At 34.5% G+C, this 24,072-nt stretch overlaps 1 protein-coding gene and 1 long non-coding RNA gene across 2 annotated transcripts; one reads left to right on the forward strand and one right to left on the reverse strand.

Annotated features, from left to right (window-relative positions):
- Positions 1-19,482: 19,482 nt before the first annotated feature.
- LOC133804738 (uncharacterized) lies at positions 19,483-19,947 on the forward strand. Its single transcript, XR_009878597.1, has 2 exons — positions 19,483-19,635; positions 19,717-19,947. It is a non-coding gene; the product is annotated as an uncharacterized LOC133804738 (long non-coding RNA).
- Positions 19,948-20,092: 145 nt separating this feature from the next.
- Positions 20,093-23,802, reverse strand: LOC133804627 (uncharacterized). Its single transcript, XM_062242773.1, has 3 exons — positions 23,565-23,802; positions 20,840-22,694; positions 20,093-20,756 (listed from the first exon to the last, which is right to left on the reverse strand). The coding sequence occupies exons 1-3, from the start codon at positions 23,566-23,568 to the stop codon at positions 20,093-20,095; spliced, it is 2,523 nt and encodes an 840-aa protein (XP_062098757.1). The 5' UTR covers positions 23,569-23,802.
- Positions 23,803-24,072: the final 270 nt, after the last annotated feature.

Genomic DNA, 24,072 nt, shown 5'->3' on the forward strand with positions numbered 1-24,072 from the left:
AAATTAAAGAAGAATGATGTTTATGCATCCAAGATATCATTTATGTTATTAGGTTGATGACGAGCTACTGTTTATGAACTTGAGTGGATTTAACTTTTGCTAAGGATTTGTTAAGTATTAAAGTCTTTCTATTATGTTATATATATATATACATGATTTCATGTTGTTTGTTCTATAGAACATCTATAAGAAATGCATTATTAGAAACATCATGCCATTCAAAATTGTAATGACCCAACTATTCTAGACTCTTGGACCATTAACGAAACTATACATATAAATTCTTACTAAAACTTACATTTGCGAAAATACCATAATTTTATTGGAAACTTGTAGAAATAAAGGTTACTTTCATAAAATAAGTAGGATATGGGATCCCATTGTCTTTAAAGCAAAACATAATTTAAAGTAAAAAGGAATTACATAGAAAGTGCGGAAAAATACATGTAAAACCATGAAAAAGTAAAACAAGACTACATCCTCGAGAAATCGAACTCTCGACTCCTTGACTCCATTCACCATCGATACACATTCTCTAAGCGTCCACGAATCTTACCGCCTCTAAAGCTATTTTCTTGCACATAAAACAAAAAGGAATGAGCCTAATGCCCAGCAAGGAAAATCTAACACATAGTCATAAACATAAATTCATAATAAACATAAAGACATATCATAACACTTATTACATACACTTACTATAATGGTCATTATTAATTGGGGTCCCATAGACTAAAAAGGTCATATGCCCATGAGATTAGTGGGGTCCTACTAGCTAAGTAGGTCATATGCCCATAATCTATTTGGGGTCTTGTTAGTCTTATGGGTCATATGCCCAAGCCTACATACATACATACATACATACATACATACATACATACATATCATAACACATTTAATAACATAAAACATAAGATAACATAAGCATATAACATATTGATTCTATCCTATTTTTCCTTACCAAAGTTACCGGGATATGTGGACAGTGTTGGGACTTTGGAACACTCCTAATAATCATTATGAAAAAGAGTAAGTCTAATGAAGAAAAGAGATGAAAAGGAATGGGAAGACTAAACCATCGAAAAACATACTTACCAAAACTTATGTGCTCAAGAACTTAGATTTCCTAACCAAAATAAAGATTAAGGTTAGAGGCTGAGTAGAAGATTATGAGAACTTAAAAGAACAAATACAGAATTGAACTAGAGTTTTGGGTTACCTCGAAGACTTGTAAGACCAATCTACACCTCAAACCGAAATACTCTAAAACCTTACTTCCCAAAGTGTTTGATAAGCTTATGATGATCAAGCTTATGATTTCCCAACCCAGGTGTTTACACTCTCACACTCACTTAGCACTTGCAGCCTCTGAACTTAGAGCAAAAGATGAATAATGGCTGGGTACTAGGTCCTATTTATAGAGTTTAGGAATGAAAGGATCTTGATTTTACTTGAATAAAAATAATAGCTTTTTAGGTGAAAAATATTTGAATAATCGTTCAGCAGAGGCTGAAGACTCGTTCAAAAAGATGCTGGACTTATCAAGAGGTTGAATGGCTGAAAGGAAAAGAATTCAAAAACTTTTGAAAATACACTGAAGGAGGCGATATATCGCCCCCTGTAGGCGATATATCGCCTAGGCCAGTATGCCCGAGGCTGTCGTGCATCGTCTCGTGTTTTCCGTATCTACGTGCTGCGATATATCGCCCCCTATAGCTGCGATATATCGGCACACGCTGATTAATTAAACACGAAATTATACATTTTTAGCTAAGTTTGAATGGAGTAAACAACCTTGACTAAGCCCTCAACGTATTCAAAGCTGCTGACTGACCTTATAGCATTCAAACTTTTACCCTTATTAAATTTAATCCTCAAAATACTTAATCCCTAATCACCCATTCATAACATGTGCTTAAAATCCTATTGGTCCTTATCTAAACCTTATAGTATAATAAATATTATCCTTAATATCAGTCATATAATCAAACCTTAGGTTAAACTTAATATTCTTAAGCTATAGGTTAAACTTAGAAAATCTATAAGTACTACTATGAGTGTCCAAATAATTCCCGGTCTGAACCAAAAATCCACAGTTACAAAGATAATACTATACATACTATAATACTACTATCTAATTAGCTAAGTAAAGTTCTTGGACTCTACAAAAATCTTCACTCACATGACTTCCCTTGGTTTTTTGGTTGTTTCCGAAGTAGTCTGTGAAAACTTATTTGTAATCTATTCCCATGAATTGAAAAAGGATGTGGTGGTTATAGCTATGTATAATATTTTTATATATAAAACTAGGGACAACATATTCCAATACTACTGGGTTATGATATGTCATTAAACTTTAACAATAGACTACAATTCGTTTTGATTGGGAATAAAAGTTGTTTAAAATTAATGTTTTTACTGTTGTTAATATATTACTCAATTTTGGGGGGTTTCACCAATATGTTAGGCGAAGATGATATTTTGGTGAAGTAATTATTATTTTAATGTGACACCATTGATGATCTGTAAATGTCGATAACCAATTTAAATGATTATATAATAATTATAATTATGGAAAGAAATTCTTTGTTATTATAGGCAACTATGGATAGGAAAAAGTTAGGGGACATCTTGTTTGCATTGAATTCACATGAGAGTGAAGTAAAGGAATTGAAGCAGGAAATTGCATCTCTTAGACATGGTGTTTCCTAGCTTCGTTTGTCTGAGGTTAGAGAAGGAGAAGAGGGCAATTCTTTTGAAGTTTTTTTGGAGAAGGCATCTTTGCTAACGAGTGAATGTAACATTGTGAGTGAGAAAATGAGTAAATTGGATGGTGCAAATGTAGATATGGTGGAGGTGGATCGTTTGGAAGATAAATTTAGTGTAGGAACGCCATCGATGAATTTGGGAAAGGTTGAGTTATCTAAATCAAAAACATTACAAGTGGAATTGGATTTGCGAAAACTTGATCCCGTTGATGGGGGGGTTAAAAATGTTCAACTTGAGTCGGAGGAGGTTTGTTTAGTAGATTTAAATGAGATAAGCGAAGTTGATAAGTTGCCTAGTGTGCTTCTTTGCGATGAGTTGGGTGTAGAAATTGGAGAGAAACCTTCCAATGTTGGTATTTTTACTCTAGAAATGAATGATTTAAAGGTTGATGGTGTTGATGGTAATAGATTGAATGATAAGATTTTATTTGATCCTGAAGTGGGTAGGGAGAAGAGTGGTGTATTTAATCATAGTGAGAAAATGTTGTTGACTAATATTTGGTATGGTTGTGTAGAAGGGAATGATTTATGTATGCAACTGGAAAAAATTACAGATATTGTTAGTGAGAGCAAATAATGTGATAGGATTTCATTGTCGACGACTGATGAAAAAATAAAATGGCACTTTGAGGATGAAAGGAAATTGGTTTTGAAATTTGGAGGTAGTGGTTTTGATTGTGATATGTATGACATTGAAGATAGCGAAGTTGATAAAATTGTTGGGAAGGTATTGTTGATTATATATTTTTTATTTTGGTGTATTAAATCCAATACAAATACATTTAGTTGGAATGATCTTAGAATCTACTTAATTTGTGGTGTTTGAATTTAGTATACTTTGGATCGTTGTTGCATTAGTGGAGACCTCTTAAGCCGAACAAAGTGGTCAAATTTGGAGTTGTTGAACGATTCTGAGAAAAAGTTGTTGAACTATGTGATGGACTCGAAATTTCCTCAGGAGTAAGCTTTTGAATGGTTTGTATTTAAATATTTGGACATGCTATCATTTAAACAGATGATATAATTATTTGAACTCATTTTTTCATTTACAAGGGAGATAGTTTTCTTGGGAGACAAAGTAGTTGGGCGGAGGTCTGATTTTTTGAGTTTGGGAGATAAACAACTATGCAGCGCAAGAGTGAGGATGTTAAATAAATTTTTAATTTTGAAGTTGGTCAATGAAGACTTATACTCACATTAAATAATATGTGGCAAATTTTTTAATGTTGAAGGTTGTCAACTGTATGATTGATATTTTATCAGTAGTTGAAGTGGAAAAGAATGGGAAAAAGATGAGATTCTGGTGGATCCCGACAGCTTTATCGGTTTGTATTACTTAAAAGAATTTTGTTGTTATTTTTGTATGCCATGTTGATGACAATATTGTTTGGTTTTTTTTATTTTATTTTTTTGCAGCGACCAGACAGTTTATGTTATAGTACTATAAGTAATAAAAAGACATGGTTTGAATGGTGTGGAGAGGTTGATCAGTTGGAAAATGTTAAATTGACTACTTTTATGAATAGAATTTATGGTTTCGTATATGAGATTTTAGTAATTCTTATTGATGACTATCTGGCAGGTTTACGTGCCTTTGCTTGCTAAAAGGCATTGGTTTCTAGCAGTAATCAATTTGTTTGAGAAGAAAGTTAATGTGTTTGATAACTTCAGCATTCCTTCGTATTTATTATGTGGTGGCATAATTATGTCGATGGTGTGTATATATTGTATAGTTTTTTGATTCACAGTATAATTTAATTTTTTACAAATGTTTCAAAATTTATGAACTGTCAATTTTTTACACATTTTGAAATTTTGTTTTTCTCTTTTGTTAACAGCAATGCTCCATGGACAATGCATTCAGTGAACAATTCAAAAAAGTTTACGGATCCGATTTTTCTTTTACACAATTTAGTATAAGTGAACCTATTTCCCATCGATACAAATGCGTTGATTATGATTGCAGTGTGTATGTCACAAGGATGCTTCTACAAGAATATGTGAAGGGAGTGTTAGGTGATGAAGCAGATGATGTGGTTGATGACTATGTTCCTGGAGTACCTATTCGAATAGGACCATTATATGTTAGTGTACCTGAATGTTTAAATAAAATTGTGTGAAAATATACCTTTACTAATTATTAATGTTTCAATTGTATTAGGTACCGCGGGAGTTTGATAGGAAGGTTATAGGCGCAATAATTTTGACATCTTCACTGAACAAAAGAAGAGATTTTATAATAGAGAAAGTGTCCTGTGTTTGTTATCTTTGTTTTGTAATTTTGTGAGTAGTGTGGATAGACACACAATTATCAAATGCAAAGAATGCATTAGTTACAAACCTACGCTAAGGAAGAAGCAAAAGAAGAAGAAAAAGAAGATATTGAAATATATTGGAGTCAATGAATGTGTTGATTTAAGTTTTGTAATATATTACAATTTATCAATTATTTTACAGTTAATATACCTTATTTTGGTTTTGTTTGTACAGTCTACTATCTTTGGAGTAGCTTGTATTTAGAAATAATAGTGAACGTTACTTAATTTCAATTGACAAAATTAGGGAAAAGCTTTGTGTTGTTGAGGCTTTAAATTGTTGAAAAATATTTAATATTAGATGTTTGTACTTAACCAATGACCCACATGCGTGGCTGATATTTCAACCATGTAATTGTTAAACAACTATAGGAAGCAATCACTAATTTTGGATGTTATTTGGATTCGAAAATTGGTTATTATACAAAACTTCAGCACAAGTAGTCATATTAATTAATAATACAGAACTGGAAAATTTGGGAAACAATACTTGTTTTTAAAGTACACATATAAATGCCCATTAATAAACAACATCTTCCTTATTGTAATTATGTTCTAAAAGTGAAGGAAGAACATGTATGAGTATTAATTTTATTGTTGTTGCTGCCCCACGGGCCCAGTATATGAATGGTTGATGGAGTCCTTGTAATCTCCTTAGTTGTCCCTTTTGAAATCACTTTTGCTGTCTTCACCTGTCCAGTGAACCTGCAATTTGATTAATTTCAATTAGTTTTGAGTAAAATATAATTCATATTCTTATATTGTGGATTGTTATTTGATTTAAGGTACCATTTCCTCGTGCACATTTTCAAGTATGGACTTGTAATTATTCAAGGCAGTCGTTGTTCTAATCATTTGCTGCATTAACTCTCTTTGAACCGCATCTATTTTTCGTAGAAGTGTTTTTGGTGTTGACTGTGTTACCTAATATTGAATTTGAAAAAAAATATATAAGATTGCGTTAAGTATTCAGAAAAAGTTTATGGAATGCTGGAATGAAGGATGCAGCTGAGACATAGATGTGTCTTTTTGTACTGTAATTAAAATAAATAATGTTTGGAGTTCGTGGCATAGCTAGATAAAGTGAGATTACATTATTTTAATACAAAAATACACAGTACACATATCAAGTGAGTTATAATATTGAATTTAACTTTCATCATTAAATTGAAAAACATACCTTGTGGTGTGTTTTTTTACACAAAACTTCTCTTTTGTACTTTTCACAGTTCTCATTTGTTTGTTCTTCCCAGAATTCTGATGCCGATTTACCAGACAAACACCACGGCTTTGTAATTATGACCAGTTTTTCTCGAACAAGCATTGACTTGGGTGGTAGTTGTGGTATTCGGTTGGGAAAAATTCCACAACTTTGCATTGAAACTCGCTCCCCCAAATACCACTCTGCTCCGTTCGGGCCAACCAGTAAGATTCGACTGGAGTTGGCTACCTGACTTAGGGCAACATAATAAGGTTGAATTTGTTCATCTCCCCATGGACAAAGCTCAACCTGGTTAAATTAGAAATTTAGTGAAATTGGTTTCATAATTGCAGTCTATACGCTAGCATAGCATACATTTGATTTTACCTCGTCCAATGTTAGATTTGTTAGTTTTTCCCTATAGTACTTCAACAGGACCGCAATCCCCATTGTTGGTGGAGGGCAATTTGTAATGACCCACTAATCTAGACTATTTGGACCATTAACGAAACTATACATAAACTTACATTTTTACGAAAATACCATAATTTTATTGAGTAACTTGTAAAATAAGAGTTACTTACAAATAAATAAAATACTAATAAGGATATGGGATCCCATTGTCTTTAAAAACAAAAGATGATTTAAAATAAAAGACATTACATAAGAAAATGCGGAAAATACATATAAAACCATAAAGATTAAAATGAGACTACATCCTTGAATCGAATAACGCTCGACCCCTTGACTCCATTCGCCATCGATACACATCCTCTAAGCGTCACGAATTTTACCGCCTCTAAAGCTTATTTTCCTGCACATAAAACAGAAAGGAATGAGCCTAATGCCCAGCAAGGAAAATCTAACACATAGTCATATACATAATTTCATAAGAAACATAAAGACTTAACATAATACATATAACATACACTTATTATAATGGCCATTATTACTTGGGGTCCCATAGACTAAACAAGCATATGCCTAAGGAATTAGTGGGGTCCTACTAGCTAAGTAGGTCATATGCCCATAACCCATTTGGGGTCTTGTTAGTCATATGGGTCATATGCCCAAGCCTACAAACATACATACATATCATAACACATTTAATAACATAAAACATATAGATAACATAAGCACATAACATATTGATTCTAGCCTATTTTCCTTACCAAAGTTACCGGGATATGTCGACTGAGTTGGGACTTTTTGGAACACTACTAATAACCATTAGAAAGAGTGAGTCTAAAGAAGAAAAGAGATGAAAAGGAAATGAATATGAAGACTAAACCATTGAGAATATGCTTACCACAACTTATGTGCTTAAGGACTTGGATTCCCTAACCAAAATAAGAATGAGGTTAGGGGACTGAGTAGAAGGTTATGAGAAAGAAAATAACATAATACAGAAAGGAACTAGAGTTTTGGTTACCTCAAAGACTTGAAAGACCAATCTACACCTCCACCGAAATACTATAGAACTCACTTCCCAAAGTGTTTGATAAGCTTATGATGTTTAAGCTTTTAGTTTTCCCAAACCAGGTGTTTACACTCTCACACTCACTTAACACTAGCAGCTTCTGAACTTAGAGCAAAAGGTGAATAATGGCTGGGTACTAGGTCCTATTTATAGAGTTTGGGAATGAAAGTATCTTGATTTTACTTGAATAAAAATAATGGCTTTTTAGGTGAAAATCATTTGAATAATCGTTCAGCAGAGGCTGAAGACTCGTTCAAAAGATGCTGGACTGTTGAAGGAGTTTGAATGGCTGAAAGGAAATGAATTCAAAAACGTTTGAAAACATACTGGAGGAGGCGATATATCGCCCCCTGTAGGCGATATATCGCCTGGGCCAGTATGCCCGAGGCGACCGTGCATCGTTTCGTGTTTTCCGTATTTACGTGCTGCGATATATCGCCCCCTATAGCTGCGATATATCGGCACACGCTGAATAATTAAACACGAAATTACACATTTTTAGCTAAGTTTGAATGGAGTAAACAGCCTTGACTAAGCCCTCAACGTATTCAAAGCTGCTGGCTGACCCTATAACATTCAAACTTTACTCCTTATTAAATTAAATCCTCAAAAATCTTTGATCCTTAATTACCATTCATAACATGTGCTTAAATTCCTATTGGTTGATATCTAAACCTTATAGTATAATAAATATTATCCTTAATATCAGTCATATAATCAAACCTTAGGTTATACTTAATATTCTTAAACTATAGGTTAAACTTAGAAAATTTATAAGTACTACTATGAGTGTCCAAATAATTCCCGGTCTGAACCAAAAATCCATAGTAACAAAGATAACACTAAACATACTATAATACTACTAAACAATTAGCTAAGTAAAGTTCTTGGACTCTACACAATTACTCCACAGAAGGCTTCGTGGAAAGACTTTTGATGATATCGATTGTGGTGTAACACGTACACATGGTAGGTATTCCCTTGCCCAAACCTGTTATAAGAAGAAAACTGTTTGTTAAGTTTCAATAATATAGAAAAAATTAATGTTTTATATAACATTCTGTGATGAATAGAAAAATGGCAACACAAACATGCCTCATATAGAGATTTTGTATTACCTCCCATGCTTTCCAAAGGCCTCCCATGCAGTGTGTGTTTTGTCTACATAAGTCATCCATTTGCTGGTACATAAAAGCCAATGCAGCTCCCCCCCAATTGAAAGATCCTATATCTCCTATACTAGCCAAACACGGTAAGTAGTACAAGTGCACCATCTTATTAGAACGTGCAAACAAAGTGCACCCAAGTAGTGCGAGGATGAAGACCCTAGTTAAAATGTCATGGTCTTCAGTATTTCTTAGTTCCATATTGCGGTAAGCTTTGTATAGCCAACTCAATTTCACCCTTCTTCTGCCAATGGTTGCTAATGGTTGTCCTACTAACTTTGTTAGTTGTTCTATTTTTTTGTGGATGCGTCTATCCATTTTCAATGGGTTACCATGCACTGGTATTCCAGAAATTGAACTAAAATCATTGGGGGTCAATGTCATCTCTCCTAATTCCTCGAATATGAACGTATGTGTTGTATCCCACCACTTCTCGGCAAGTACTTGTAATAGTGCAACATTCATTTCTGATTGGTTTATGCCGTCCACTAAAGGCTGTAAACCTGTCACTCTAACTCTATCTTTTACTAAATTTGGGAGCTTAGCATACCATTCGATGATTAGTTCACAATCTCCTGCCCCGTCAATATCAATCTCTTTCTCCTGACATGGTATGCAAATTAATTTTGTCCTCATAATAATACAAATTTTCAATTTTAAGATAATTTAAATAAACCACACCGACCTTCCCAATACAAATGGCCAAATTTTATGTTGTATGCATAAAAATAGAAACATGTAAAACCAAACGAGAGGTGTAAGGATTAGGAATGACTTTTAATAATACGTTGGAACAAGTGTTTGTACAGCTAACATGCCTATATGAAATTGGAGTTATATATACTTAAATGTTTTACCTCAAATGAAAGGTGGTCCATTGAATTTAATGTGATAGTGTCCATTGAATTCCTTCTCCTTAATTTGTTCTGTCTACGAATGCCATGCTATCCTTGGTGTACAATGATGTCTGAGTTGTGGTCGGACCCCCCCACCATGAAATCCTTGGTGCCAGAGCTGGAGGAGGAGGAGATGGGGGTCTCCGACTTACATACACGCTTGGAGACCAGTTTCATCTTTAGCTCATCGGACATGGTCATTCCTCTTTTCATGTTCTGTGTTTTGATAAATTTGATAACCAAATTTAAGCTAGATTGAAGTGACAGTTAAAATTGTAATCCAAAATGCGATGAGACAAATGAAGCAAATGGTACAACAAATAGTGGAAATAAATTGGTGATTTGTACATGGCGAAATATGTATTCCCTAATCTAAGACGAATTAAACATATTTTCCAACCCCCACCTCGGGAGTGCAATAAAGTTGTCATTTGTGACATGTGGCTTTTACTTGAGGATGCCATCCTTGTGTCCCTCCCTCTGTTTTCCTACACTTTGTTGCATTAGTTTGGAGAAGATATATGCTTATATATATAACACAGTGGATGGTTTTGGTCGGTTTGTCAGGTCCCTAAGTTTAATGGATATTAAGTAAATAAATAATGAATGAAGTAAAAATGAAAGTGATTTCATTTGATGAACATACACCTTTGAACGGATCTGCAATTTCTGCTTGCCGACGATTGGATTCGAAGTTGTTCGGCTCCTGCGCTCTTGTATTCGACGACCACCGCTGTCTAGATAATATTTTTGTACCCAGCCACCACTGATGTCGAATCTCTTCGATAGTACAAGTAGTCTACACAATGACTTCGTGAAGGTTGGGAATGGAGTTTTGAGACCAGATTCACAAGAGTTGAGTACAATGTGTGATAAAAAAATGTTAACATCCACCATGAATGAAGACAAATCTATATATTTTATCTTACAAATTAATTGACAACCTACCCAACCCTAACAGGTACACCTGGCCTTTGTTAAAATAGGTGTAACGGTCCAAAATAGGCCTAAACCATTCAGTAATAACTCTAGTTTTTAACTAACCATTTACACTGATAACCATGTGTAAATTGACATAACTACCCTCATACATTGACATCATTAAAATAACTAAATAAAAACTTGCTTATGGAGAAAAAAATAACTATGAAGCATGACAACTACAGATAAAAGATAAAATACTATTGTTTATCGTCATTGACTATACATAATATTATTCTTTTGTAAATTTTAAGAGGGGTTTATTTTGAAATGGTGTGAGATGATAAATAATGTGTGCCAACTATGACATTAGTACAAGTATTGTAAAAGAAATTGAAAATAACCTGTAAATTAAATAAATTGTATAATATACTGAGGGTGGTCTATGTATTTATTATTTTTTTATGACCACACACTTTTTTATTAACAATTGGTATGAAAATGTTAACTTAGAAATTCACTTATGCAACTGAAATATAAAAAATATATCACAAGATCAAACACTGCATTGAATCTTATAATTATTCAACAAACCATCCAAATTCATTTACAAACTCAAATTAATTTATGAGGTGTTAGGCCTCAAATGAAGGTATGACAACAGATTGGCCTGGGACATGAATGAGATCGACAAAAAGTAAATGAAATATTATTTTAGGGTTTATTCATTTTTTAATATTATGTATAAATATTTTGCGAAATTTGTATTCTCAACATTTCACATCTCACGTAAAAAAAGACAATTGTCTGTTCAATTTGTAATAAATTTTTAGGGTATTTTTTATTTTTTAAAAATATTTGTCAATTTATGTTAATGTTAAATATTAAAATAAATTATTTTTTAGTCAACCTTAGATTAGAGAAGAGGAGAAGATCCAAATGCACATATGTGAAACACTAGTTGATAGATTTTTACCTAGGGTTCAAAACCCTCTCCTTCTTCTCCTTCTCTTTCTTTTCTTCTTCTTCTTCTCTAGAAAAATATGGCAGCCCTTCCTCTCTCTCTCTCTCTCTCTAGCTCGCCTCCCTCTTTCTCTCTATTCTTTCCCTAGGTCACGGCACAAGCTTGCAAAATGGCCTCTCTTGCTTCTTTTCTTTCCTTTTAATCATAATTCCCTCATAAAGCCTCACCAAAATAAATGGTAAGTTTCCCAATCCACTCACCTAATTAAGCCTAAAATCATTTATAATAAAGATTGATTTATTTGAATTAAAATGGTCAAATTCTCTTACCCATAATAGCTATCCTCTTCCGATTTAACTTTATTTACCTTAGAAAAATAATGGAAAATATCACTCCATTTCCCACTACATCACACGTCCACTTACTTGTCCCATTTGAATTTGATTAATTTATTTTCCTATCAATTAAATAAAACTACCCAAAAATATCAAATAAATGACAATTATAAAATGTGTAGAAAATCTACACATGTACACCTTATTACCATATACTTGCACACACTAAATCACTAGGGTGCATTACTATCTACCATGCACCTTAGTGCATTCAACCAAAACTCACATAATTACCCCAATTGTCACACTTATTTAAAATGTAACACTAATAGTAAAATAAACATGTTACACATTTATTCACTTATTAAAATAATTAACCAAACAAACAATTAACAAATTTAAATTCAAAAGATTATACCAAACAATTCTAACAATTAAATAAAATAGCAAACAATCAAATAAGACAAACAATCAACTAAATAAAATAAACAACATTTAAATAAAACAATTCATCACACTTAACATTTAAATAAAATAAAACACAAAATTTAAATAATAAAAAAAAAATTGGTGCACTACATAGTGTCATACATATAATCCTATACAACACTTTCTTTCCTTGCAAACAAAGTAACTAAAAAAAACATCATTGAAGCCAAACAAAATAGTATAAATAAAATATTATTAATTACTTGAATTTACAATAATAGGTTTAGTTTAGGCTTCCAAAATTAGGAAAATATATTATCGTCACTGAATATGTGAAAAGTTAGGAAAATATAATTTATTTGATTCCAAAGAAAACAATCTCATTATAACTACACATTCGAAAAACAATACTTCAATCATCACTGCTAATACAAAATTTGTCAAAAAACAACCTATGTATTATAAATACTAACCAAAACTCAAAGTTCAAATATGAACAAGAAAAAAGCGATTGCATATGATCTTGTTTAGAACCCAAAGTCCAAATTATTTCACCAATAACTACTCATAATAATCTTTCTCCGCAACACTACATGATATATAAATTATAAATCTATTATTTTGGAGAAAAATGTTGTAGATGAGTTGAGTTGATACAGAGCTAGTTGAAATAACTTATACTTCAATTGAAGTGCCCACAACAATTGATGGAGTTATCGAGATGAATTATCAACATCATTCATAAATAAATGTTCAAAATTATAAATGAATAGTAGTTCAATGTCATTGTCACCATTTTTTTTTCTCTTCCCCCATTTTGAAGTTGTTTGAATAGTTCCTATATATAAACGAGAAATTTCTTAGAAAGATACTTCAATATGGAAAGTCAACCACCACACATATATATATACTAGATACAAGTAATATATATATTTTGCACAAGAAACGGGCAATATATATATACTAGATACAAGCAATGTCACTACAAGAAATTCCATTATTAGCGGCGGGGTACTCCACCGCTAATAATGTCTAAATCCGCCGCTAATACGCCGCGCCTAAAAAAGTGTCGCTAATAATGATTATTAGCGGCGGACTGACACACCCGCCGCTAATAATCATTTATTAGCGGAGGAGATTAGTGGCGGAGCTCGCCGCTAATACCCATGTCCGAGCCATTATTATTAGCTGCGGGGTCCGCCGCTAATATTATTTTTATCATTTTTTTTAAATTAAAATTTAAATAAATTAATAAATTAATATTTATTAAATTTAATTATTTTTAAAAATAATTTAACAAAAATAAACATTTAATTAATTTAAACATAACTAACATTAAAATTAATATAAATAGTTTTAATATTTATCAACTTAATAAATATCACTATAGTCATTAAAAATAAATAAGCAATAATCTTGGTTAGTTTTTACACATGTTTTGAAGTTGTAAGTAGGGCAAGGTACAAAAAAATGTCCATTATATGAAGCAAACTAGGCTTATTAAGCCTTATACTTCTATATGCTTTATTATTAAGAAAAATAAGTTCTCAAAAGAATTTCTTTTAAAGATATGGTTTTATTTTGATGAGTGTTGAACATGGTGATCCATTCACTTGCTCCTTCTATTAGTAGCTAGGTCTAGTGGGAATTTTAGTTAGGTAGATTTATGCTTTCGTTTTATATGTTCTCCTATAATTAATTTGAGTTAGTAATGAATTTTGTTTTTCATACAAAATATTGAGCCACCTTAAGAAAAAATTATTCAAAACCAATTATTGTGATATAGCTATAGCTATAGCTATAGATATATGATATATAAATATACTTATATATTATTAGAATTTAGAAGGGGGCAGCTAGTTATTTCAGCTATGTTATGGCTTGAAATGCATATAGTACAGTACTAATTTTAAATTTATATATTTACTAATTTTTATATTAATTCGTTCCTTAATTATCGTCGCATTTTGTTATGTAGTTTAATATAAGCATATAAGACATTTCTTGTTTAATTTGGTTTGGTCAATTGTACGTAGTGTGTTCCATTGTATTTGACACACACAAAGAATTAAATTAATTAAAATTGTACTTTTCGCTTAGTTTTATTTTTAAAAAATTAACATATTTATTAAGTTTTTATGATTGTCATATAAATTTTAAATAAATAAATAATTTTATATATATAAAAAATAATGACATAAACATATTAAAAAAAAAATTAAAGTTAAATATTATCTATGATTTTTAAAAAATATATATAATAATATTTTATATTAATATAATTATTAAATATCTAATATTGTATTAAATATTATTATAGTAATAATATTTTATAATATTTAAATTTAAATTAATATAATTAATAAATATTTATTTTCAATCAATTTTAAAAATATATTCCGTTAAAGTTAACAAAACAAAATAATTAAAATTAATAATTTTCATTATTAAAATATTTTATATATTTAACCAATTAAAGCCGGTGGACTAACAAATTTTTTTAAACGATAACAAAATATACTACGTACTATATTTACAATAAGAATAATATTATACCAAAACTCTAGAGTAAAATCAATTAAAAAGAATAATTTAATAACCCCTCAAAAATAAATGAATAAATAATTTAACCATACATGAAGATTCCATATTTACTTTGCAGCAGTGACAAGTACTGACATCATAACATAAACCCAACCAACGTAATAAGTCAATATCTCAACGCTAGACAGCCAACCAAAAAATCTCTTCCAAAATATGTCTTCACATTCAAGACAAAAATGTCACAAATCTAAAAAAATAAATAAAACCCAGACATTTATAAATCAAAGATTATCTAATAAGAAGTATGTATTTTTATAGCATTAGGGAAGGGGAGAGAAAGTGGAAAAAGAAAAAAAAAATTATAATAACTAGTAATTAATTATGTTTTTATCAAACATCATTCGTTTATGAGTAATGATATGTGCACCTAAAATATGCACTCAAACATTATACCCAGTAACGTGTCACTGTTTTTTAAAACAGTAGGTCCCAGTTTTAATAAATGTGGTTGGTTAGGCTAAACTGCTACATCACTGTGTATAATATTTGAAGATATATTTTGAATGCACATATCATTACTCTTCGTTTATTTTGATACAATGTTTCGTAAATTTGATACAACAAATACATTGTATGGCTAACCATTTCTATGTAGGGCAACGTAATAAGCCTACGAGAACAAATTCGAAACTTGGAGAAAATAACTTTGCCGGAACTCGAGGGCGAAGTAGGGTGCAAAAGCGAGCAAATTTTGGGTGATTACCTATTTGTGGTGGGGAGTGGCTCCAACGATTACTCCTTCAACTACTTCCTCGCAGGCCTAAACAAAAGAGTCACACTCCAAGATTTCACCACAAACCTTACTCTTTCCCTATCACACCACCTCAAGGTATGCAATGCAATGCATCATTTGTCACTATCTCTCTTTCTCTCTTCAAACAAAGTAAATTTTAAATCTATAAATTAATTTGATACAAATTTGTCTTTAATTATATATCACCAAGAAATGTCCTTATGCATAGAGATATCATTAAGTAAGATAAGGACAAAATGTTGACTAGATAGACAATTACTCATTTTCTTTGGGAAATTTTAGACAGTATGTGTAATATCATACTTAATTTTTTTTAAATGCCACCATAAAATAATCTCTCATATATATGCCATTTTAAAATTTTGGACAAAAATACCCATCAGGACCCCTCACCTTCTCTCTTCCCAGCCAAACCGAACTCTTTCCTCTTCCCAGCCAAACCAAATTCTTCCCTCTTCCCAGCCAAACTCTCTCATTTCTATCTCATTATTTTCTCTCGGGTCACATTCTCACCATCTCAGGCGAAGCTCTCTCTCTCCCCACAGTCGCTGTCGCCACCGTCTTCTCCATCTCCGGCCACGGTAAGGTAAGACATTCGGTTTTCATGTGTTTTTTTAAAAAAAAATTGAATCGTAATGTATAAATCGATGAAATGGGTTTGATTGTTAATCTTTATTTTGCAAAAAATGTAGCTTAAAATGGGTTTGATTCTATGTGCATTCTGCAAATTCTGCAAAAATTTTGTGGGTCGATGTTCTTTCGATTCCACGTCGATGCTCCATCGATTCTCCATCGATGCTCCAACGATGACATACAGTGAGTAATCGATGCTCCATCGATTCTCCATCGATGGTATATCGATGCCATCTCGATTCTTTCATAATCGATGCATAATCGATACTGAAGTATAATCGATGCCACATCGATGCCACATCGATGCCACATCGATGCCACATCGATGCCACATCGATGCTGAACATATATGGCATCGATTCGACGTCGATACACCATCGATACACCATCGAAAATAACATCTCAATTGGATGTTCGCATCAGCATCGACATGGCATCGATGGAGCATCGATGTGGACTCGAAAGGCTGCATCTATGTACCATCGAAAGGCCATCGATGCTACATCGATGCTACATCGATTCTACATCGATGCTACATCGATGCCATGTCGATACTGATTCATAATCGATGGCAAACGATGGTTTATCGATGCCACATCGATGCCATATTGATGCTGAACATATATGGCATCGATTCCATGCTCCATCGATGCTATTTCGATGGTACATCGAGCCCATTTCGATGCTGAACAAAAGATTGAGTATTTTTTATAAATTCAACTAATTCTTTTTTTTTGTTTTGTTGATATTTTGCAGATGCCACCCAAACGTATCCCACCACTTGAGATCCCTATGGAGGATCATTATGTCGGTCGTATGACCTATAGGGGTTCCGGGAGGTTAACAAAATTGAAGAAAAGATTTGAGGAGCATGGATTGTTGGGGAGGGTGAATGAGTCTGTTTTTGGACCATTCTTCATAGCCCCTCCCTTTTCGTTCTCTGGGGCATTGGTTCACACACTACTTTTGCGGAAGGTCAAGTCTCCGCGTGGCGATGAGGTGCACTTCTTGATGGGCCCAAACTTATGTAAGTTTGGGGTGCACGAGTTCGCCATTATCACCGGCCTGAGCTGCTCCTGTCCACCACTTGCCGTTGACATTGAACCTCACATTACTTCCTCCCGCCTAGTTGATACATATTTCAGTGTGGAACCCGAAAAAGACATTCGGTTCAGTATCTTGGAACGAGCTTTTAGTATGTGCGATGTACCTGATGATTTGTACAAGCTCGGTTTGGTTTACTTTGTGGAGGGGATACTATTGGGCGCTGAGAACGACAATGCTATTTGGCGAGATTCATTGTCGATGGTCGAGGATTTAGATTATTTTGAGAAGTATCCATGGGGATCCCTTTCATTCGATACAACTGTGAAACAATTCAATAGAGATATGAAAGCGATTGGTGGTACAATACCAGGTAAGAAGGCGAAGAAGATCATTGAGGCGGAGTCTTCTAAGGGTTTTAAGGTGGAGGCAAAGTACACTTGCAAGGGGTATCCACCAGCCTTGCAATATTGGGCGTACGAGACGATTCTTGATTTACAGAAGGAACACGCCAAGCCCTGTGGATTCAAGTTCCCTAGGATGCTACAGTGGGAGAGCATAGGCCAGCCGAAGCATTTGCATTTGAAGGATGTACTTGCGAGGAGACATGTAAGTTATAAAACATTTAAATAATTTAAGAAATTTTGAATTATACTAATCAACTTATGTCATTTCTAATTTGATTGTTGTGTTTCCATTACAGTTGTCATGCATTTCTATCCTAAGGCCTCGACCAAATGAGCGAGACTTCTTTGATGCCGTATATCAGAGGACAGAGGGGGATGCTCCTAGGTATGCGATGCTGCAGAATATGATCCAGCCTGCACCAGAGGATGGAAGACCTTACGATCCTGAGGCAGAGGCTGTTGCGGTGGCTGAGATAGCCGTTGAGGCTGGCATATTTGTGGAGGATGCCCCGACAGAGTCTGCTCCAGATACTAGTACAGAACCTACTTCTGCTCCTGCTCCTGCTCCTGGGGCTTATGAGGAGGTGTTGGGTGAGATAGCCAGACTATCAGGTGCAGTGGACGATGTTAAGGCCACTCTAGGTATCGTCCTTAAAAATCAAGAAGTCATATTAGAGAAGCTGGCAACACTAGGTAGTATACCTACTCCTGCACATACTCATGCACCCACTCCAACAGATGATGTAGAGTACGACATTCTCCCCTCATGTTACGAGCCTTCTATTGGAGAAGCCACACCTTCTCAGCCAGTGCAGACGGTCTTAGGTACGACTAATCCATGAGTTTTTTTTTTGTTTTAAAAAGATTAGATACTAATTGCTCCTTTACAGGTAAGCGTACTAGACAGAGACCAGTAAGGTACGAGGACTATACTCCAGCAGCCAAGAAACCAAAGTTCAAGGACCCAGTTACGATCCTTCCTTTAAAGGTGTTGGATCAAGATATGTTGACAACTTTTAACCGATGGGTACTCGGTGAGATTGATAACAGCAGACCGAGGAAGTTGGAATGTTGTGATGGGACCCCTGTTTGGTTCTTGAAGTTGAAGGTGGCAAAAGAATGGTTGGCAGAAACTGTAAGTCTCTTATGTTTGTTAGAACATTTATCTCATTTTAACAATCCACTCTTCCTTAACGTTACTCTATTTATTTGCAGCATCTCGACGCTGCGAATTATCTTATACGGAGACGTCTTTTTGAGTTGCCGAAGACGTACCCCGTGAAAGCCACCGTACTTGATTCATCATTTGCACAATATATTCCTGCCAGATACGAGGAATTCAAGAAAGATGGCAGGACTTACCAATGGGACTCGGACATTCTTGATTTCCTGAAAGGAGATGCCAAAAAGTACAAGAAGCCTTGGGGTGATTGCAACGAGGTCTACTTCCACTGGTGCATGGAAAATCGGCACTGGGTCCTTTGCGAAATAAATTTCGCTGATTGGATGATCACTGTATTTGACTCAGATCATTCTAACTTTAGCCATACTAAGTTGCCTGAGTTGATGGAGCCTTGGACTAGGATGCTTCCATCTTTACTCAACGCTTCTGGTATGTTTAAAGGACACCCCAAGTTAAAAATAGCTAGACCGAAGATCACCGTTCCAAACTTTGATTGGCGGCGCATGTCCACTGATATTGTCCCACAGTCTAGAACCAGGTAGACGTACTAAATTCATATTTTCAATAATGTTCTCCTTTAATTTTCAATACACTCACAATAAAGATTTCTTGGTTTCAGCGGAGATTGCGGTGTATTCGCCATCAAACACTTGGAGTTCATTCTTGGAGACATTCCCTTATCATATGCCATCGAGGACAACATTCAGTACTTCAGGGATAAATTATGCATCGACATTTTTTATGAGAATGTGTACCCTTGATGTTAGAACATTTATTTTGATTTCGATGACACACAATAGTATATTTCTCCTTAGTATTGTATATAAAAAATGTCGTTTCGATTAACAAAGTCCATTAATACACAAATATAAAGAGTAACAAAGTCCATTAATACACAAATAAAAAGAGTAACAAAGTCCATCAATACACAAATAAAAAGAGTAACAAAGACCATTAGTACCCAAATAAAAAGTTTAACATTGATGCCATAAATTTCAAACACGAACTTTACAAGTTGCCCTATTATGGCCTAGACCTCCACAAGTGCTGCACTTGCGTGGAACAACCAATTTATCTCCATTGGAAGGATGGCGTTTCGTCTTAGGCCTACCTTGTTTCTTCTTTGGACGACCAACCGGATTTTTCTGCGCAGGTGTTCTCACTGTTATTGTCATAATGTCATGTGGAACAATCCACTCTTCCTCGTTACCAGTAGGATATATAGATTCTGTGTAAGAGGACCTCCATGTCTCAATTTTATAGTAATCTGAACACAACGAATAAAAGTTCACCCCTCGCTTAAGGGATCCAGATAGTGCATGAGCACATGGGATACCAATAATCTGAAACACGCCGCATGTGCATGTCTTATTCAGGAGGTCGACTTCACCATTCAGCTCACCATCTAACACATGGAACTCATGCCTCCCTATTGCATAAGGAATCAAGAATCGAGCTTTCTCAGCCATATCCACCAAATTTTTCTCATAGGTCGGTGCAAGAGTGGTAGTTGTCTTCTCGCTAGTTTCTCTCCTATTACAGAACCAGGACTGTAGTGTGAAGCGAATAAATTCGACGAATGTAGTTATCGGAAAACTCCTAGCGTCCCGGGTCTTATTGTTGAAACTTTCAGCGTAATTGCTTGTCATTATATTATACCTAGTATCCAGGAAAACTAAAATTTAATAGTAACATACATTTAGAAGATTTCAAAAATTAAAATACAATTGACAATGACATACCTATTTCCAGGAAAGTAAGCACGGGACCACTTATCAAAACCCATTCCTTCTAGGTATTGAGCAATGGCTGGGTCTTTTGATTTGATTTTTTCGAAGTTAGCGTGGAACTCGAATTTCCTAAAAGCATATGCCGCATTATACATCAACACATGACAATGATCAGTCTTGAATTTAGCAACCACATTCATACTAATGTGGTGGTAGCAAGCACCGTGATAGGCATCGGGGAAAATAGTTTCCAAGGCATGTGTAATACTTGCATGCCTGTCAGATACAAACGCCAGGTCCTCGACTTCCCCAATCGCTTCTTTTAGCTTTGACATGAAATACTTCCAAGAATCATGATTCTCACTATCCACAATACCAAATGCAACTGGATATAGATGGTTATTTGCATCCAGTGCGACTGCACATAACATCTTCCCACCGTATTTTGTCTTTAAAAAGGTACCGTCCACACATAACACAGGACGACATGTACGAAACCCTTTTCTACTAACTCCGAGTGAGAAAAAGCAATATTTGAATCGATCTTCCTCAGTGACAAAATCTGTCAACGTCCCGGGATTTTTCTGTTGAAGCATGAACAGGTACGATGGTAACTTCTGGTAGGATGCTTCCAGTGTCCCTCTGACATAAGAAAGAGCCTTCTCTCGACATCTCCAAGCTTTTCCATATGATAACTCAATGCCATAATCATTCTTAATGTCCTCTCTTATGTTGTTTGCCATGTACGCATTCGATCCAGTCTGATATTTTTTCTTTATGCAATGACCAATAACCCAAGGTGCAGCTTGGCGATGGCCTTTATGTCGGAGGTCAAGTGAGCAAGTGTGTTTGTTGGTGAAACGAGTTATCTCGAACATATCAGATTTAGGAATTCTCTTCCCCCTCAATCTCCACCCACAATCAGGATCCTTGCAAGTGATATACCAAACTTCAGTACCTAACTTCTTCACCACAAACTCGAAGTTCTGCTTCATTGCATACAAGTGTGCCTTCGTCTTCAACTCTAACTTGTTCTCAAAAACTTTCCCAACTTCTATTACTCCACAACTCACCCCAGATAACGTGGGGATAACATAAGAGGGGCATGGGATATCTTCAGCAGTATACGCTGGAGAACTCCATCTATTTCCATCATCTTGTGTAGTTGGACGACTGCTCTCTGATCCAGCAGTCCTCCGTCCTTGGCTTTCTTGACGACTTGGCAATGGTCGTACATTTAAATTATCTACTTGAACCACATGTAGCATCGACAACTGATCCTCTGAGTTATCATCAGAACTACTGCACCCCTCAACTCTTTCATCATCATCACCAAAAAGGGCAACTGGATCGTCATTGACATAAGGCTCATACTCATACCCATCATCATGCGGGAGATTTGTTGGGGGAAAAAAGGTTTCATTATGACTAGGACCTCCCATGCATACACTTGGCCCAGTAGATGTTTGTGGAATAGCCGTGCATGATTGATTATGATTTTCCATATTAACACTCGCTCTAGGAGATGGATCAATAAGAGCAATGTTCTTTGCAATCGAACTAACGCATAAAGGAACCCGATGTTTTAAGGACTTTGAATTTTCAAGAATAAGAGCACTAACTCCTTCATCATCTGTGATTTCAATGGGATCTACACTAAAATCATTGCATGTAAACGGCACTTCCAACTTTAAGTCAAACAATGACTGATCCACTTTCAACTTTGAATACAACTTCTCCAATAATTCTATGTAACCAACATCAATTGGTACATGTATTATAGTGTTCGAACCAGCTTTGAAATTCCATTTTTCTCCTTTCTGTTCCCAAACACCGTTGTAAGAAACAATTATATTAACTCTGGAACCTGCAAATTTACAAAAAAAAAACATAAGAAAATTATAAAAATAAAGTGTAATCTATGAAGAATCGATGGTAAATCGATGCCTATGAAAATCTGTATTGTAGTTCAAAATCGATGCCACATCGATGACATTTCGATGCATCATCGATGCTGATGGTTGCCATTTCGATGCGATACCATTTCGATGCCACATCGATGCCTTACCGACGCTGAACCAAATAAACATATATGGCATCGATTCAACATCGATACCACCATCGATACATCATCGATACCAACATCGAAATTATATAATCGACGTTAGTATCGATGGTGTATCGAAATGCCATCGATGCCATATATGTTCATTTGGTTCAGCGTCGATGTTACATCGATGCCACATCGATGCTAAATCGACGCTGAACTAAATAAACATATATGGCATTGATGTCATTTCGATACACCATCGATATTACATCGATACTAACGTCGAAATTTGCCTCAGTATCGATATGGAATCGATGTGGACTCGATGCTGATGGTTGCCCTATGTATGCGATTCAATTTCGATGTAATATCGATGCCACATCGAGTCCATATCGAGTCCATATCGACGCTGAACCAAATCAACATATATGACATCGATGCAACATCGATACACCATCGATATTACATCGAAAATATCATCTAATTTAGATGTTCGCATTAGCATCGACATGGAATCGATGGGGAATCGATGGAGCATCGATGTACTATCGATTTTGGAAATCTCAGATCCGAAGAACAGTTCAAAAGTTGCAGAAAAAAATACAAACTCAACTGCGGAACAGTTCAAATCTAATTTCTAACTATGGCATTTCATATTCATAAGTAAATTAATGAAATGATACTTACCCATGATTTTTTCTCTTAAAAACGCCAAGAAACTTCCAATCCGTTCCACCTCCGAGCTGTGAAAAAATGGCTGTAAATGAGGGATGAGAGAAAGAGATAGAGAGAGTGAAGTGTTAAATTTGAGTGAGGAGGGGAGGAGGGTATTTGTGTCCAAAATATAAGAGGGGGCATAATATGGGGAGAATTTTTATGTTGTCATTTAAAAAAAATTAAATATATTATGATGCATAAAGGGTAAAATTTCCCTTTTCTTTTTCAAGTACTACCTCTTTTTGTTTTTGCAACACATGTCCATATGTGCATTCATTAATTATTAACTCATGACTTGTAAGAAGGGTACCCAGAAAATTATCATGTTTATCCATATCCTTTTTAGAAGGGTTTGAATTTTTGGTGTTCTCAAAAGTTATATTTTTTTGTGCCAAAATTTATATACAATTATGAGTAGTTATCGGTAACAACTAATATATTTTGATGAAAAAACACATAAAATATTGTTTTGCAAGGC

The sequence above is a fragment of the Humulus lupulus genome, chromosome X (assembly GCF_963169125.1).
Source record: "Humulus lupulus chromosome X, drHumLupu1.1, whole genome shotgun sequence".
Lineage (NCBI taxonomy): Eukaryota > Viridiplantae > Streptophyta > Magnoliopsida > Rosales > Cannabaceae > Humulus > Humulus lupulus.

Excerpts from the sequence above, each read along its gene's own strand:
- LOC133804627 (XM_062242773.1), bottom strand. Across the intron at positions 20,757-20,839 it reads GCTTACTTTCCTGGAAATAG|GTATAATATAATGACAAGCA; the intron begins GTATGTCATTGT and ends CCTGGATACTAG.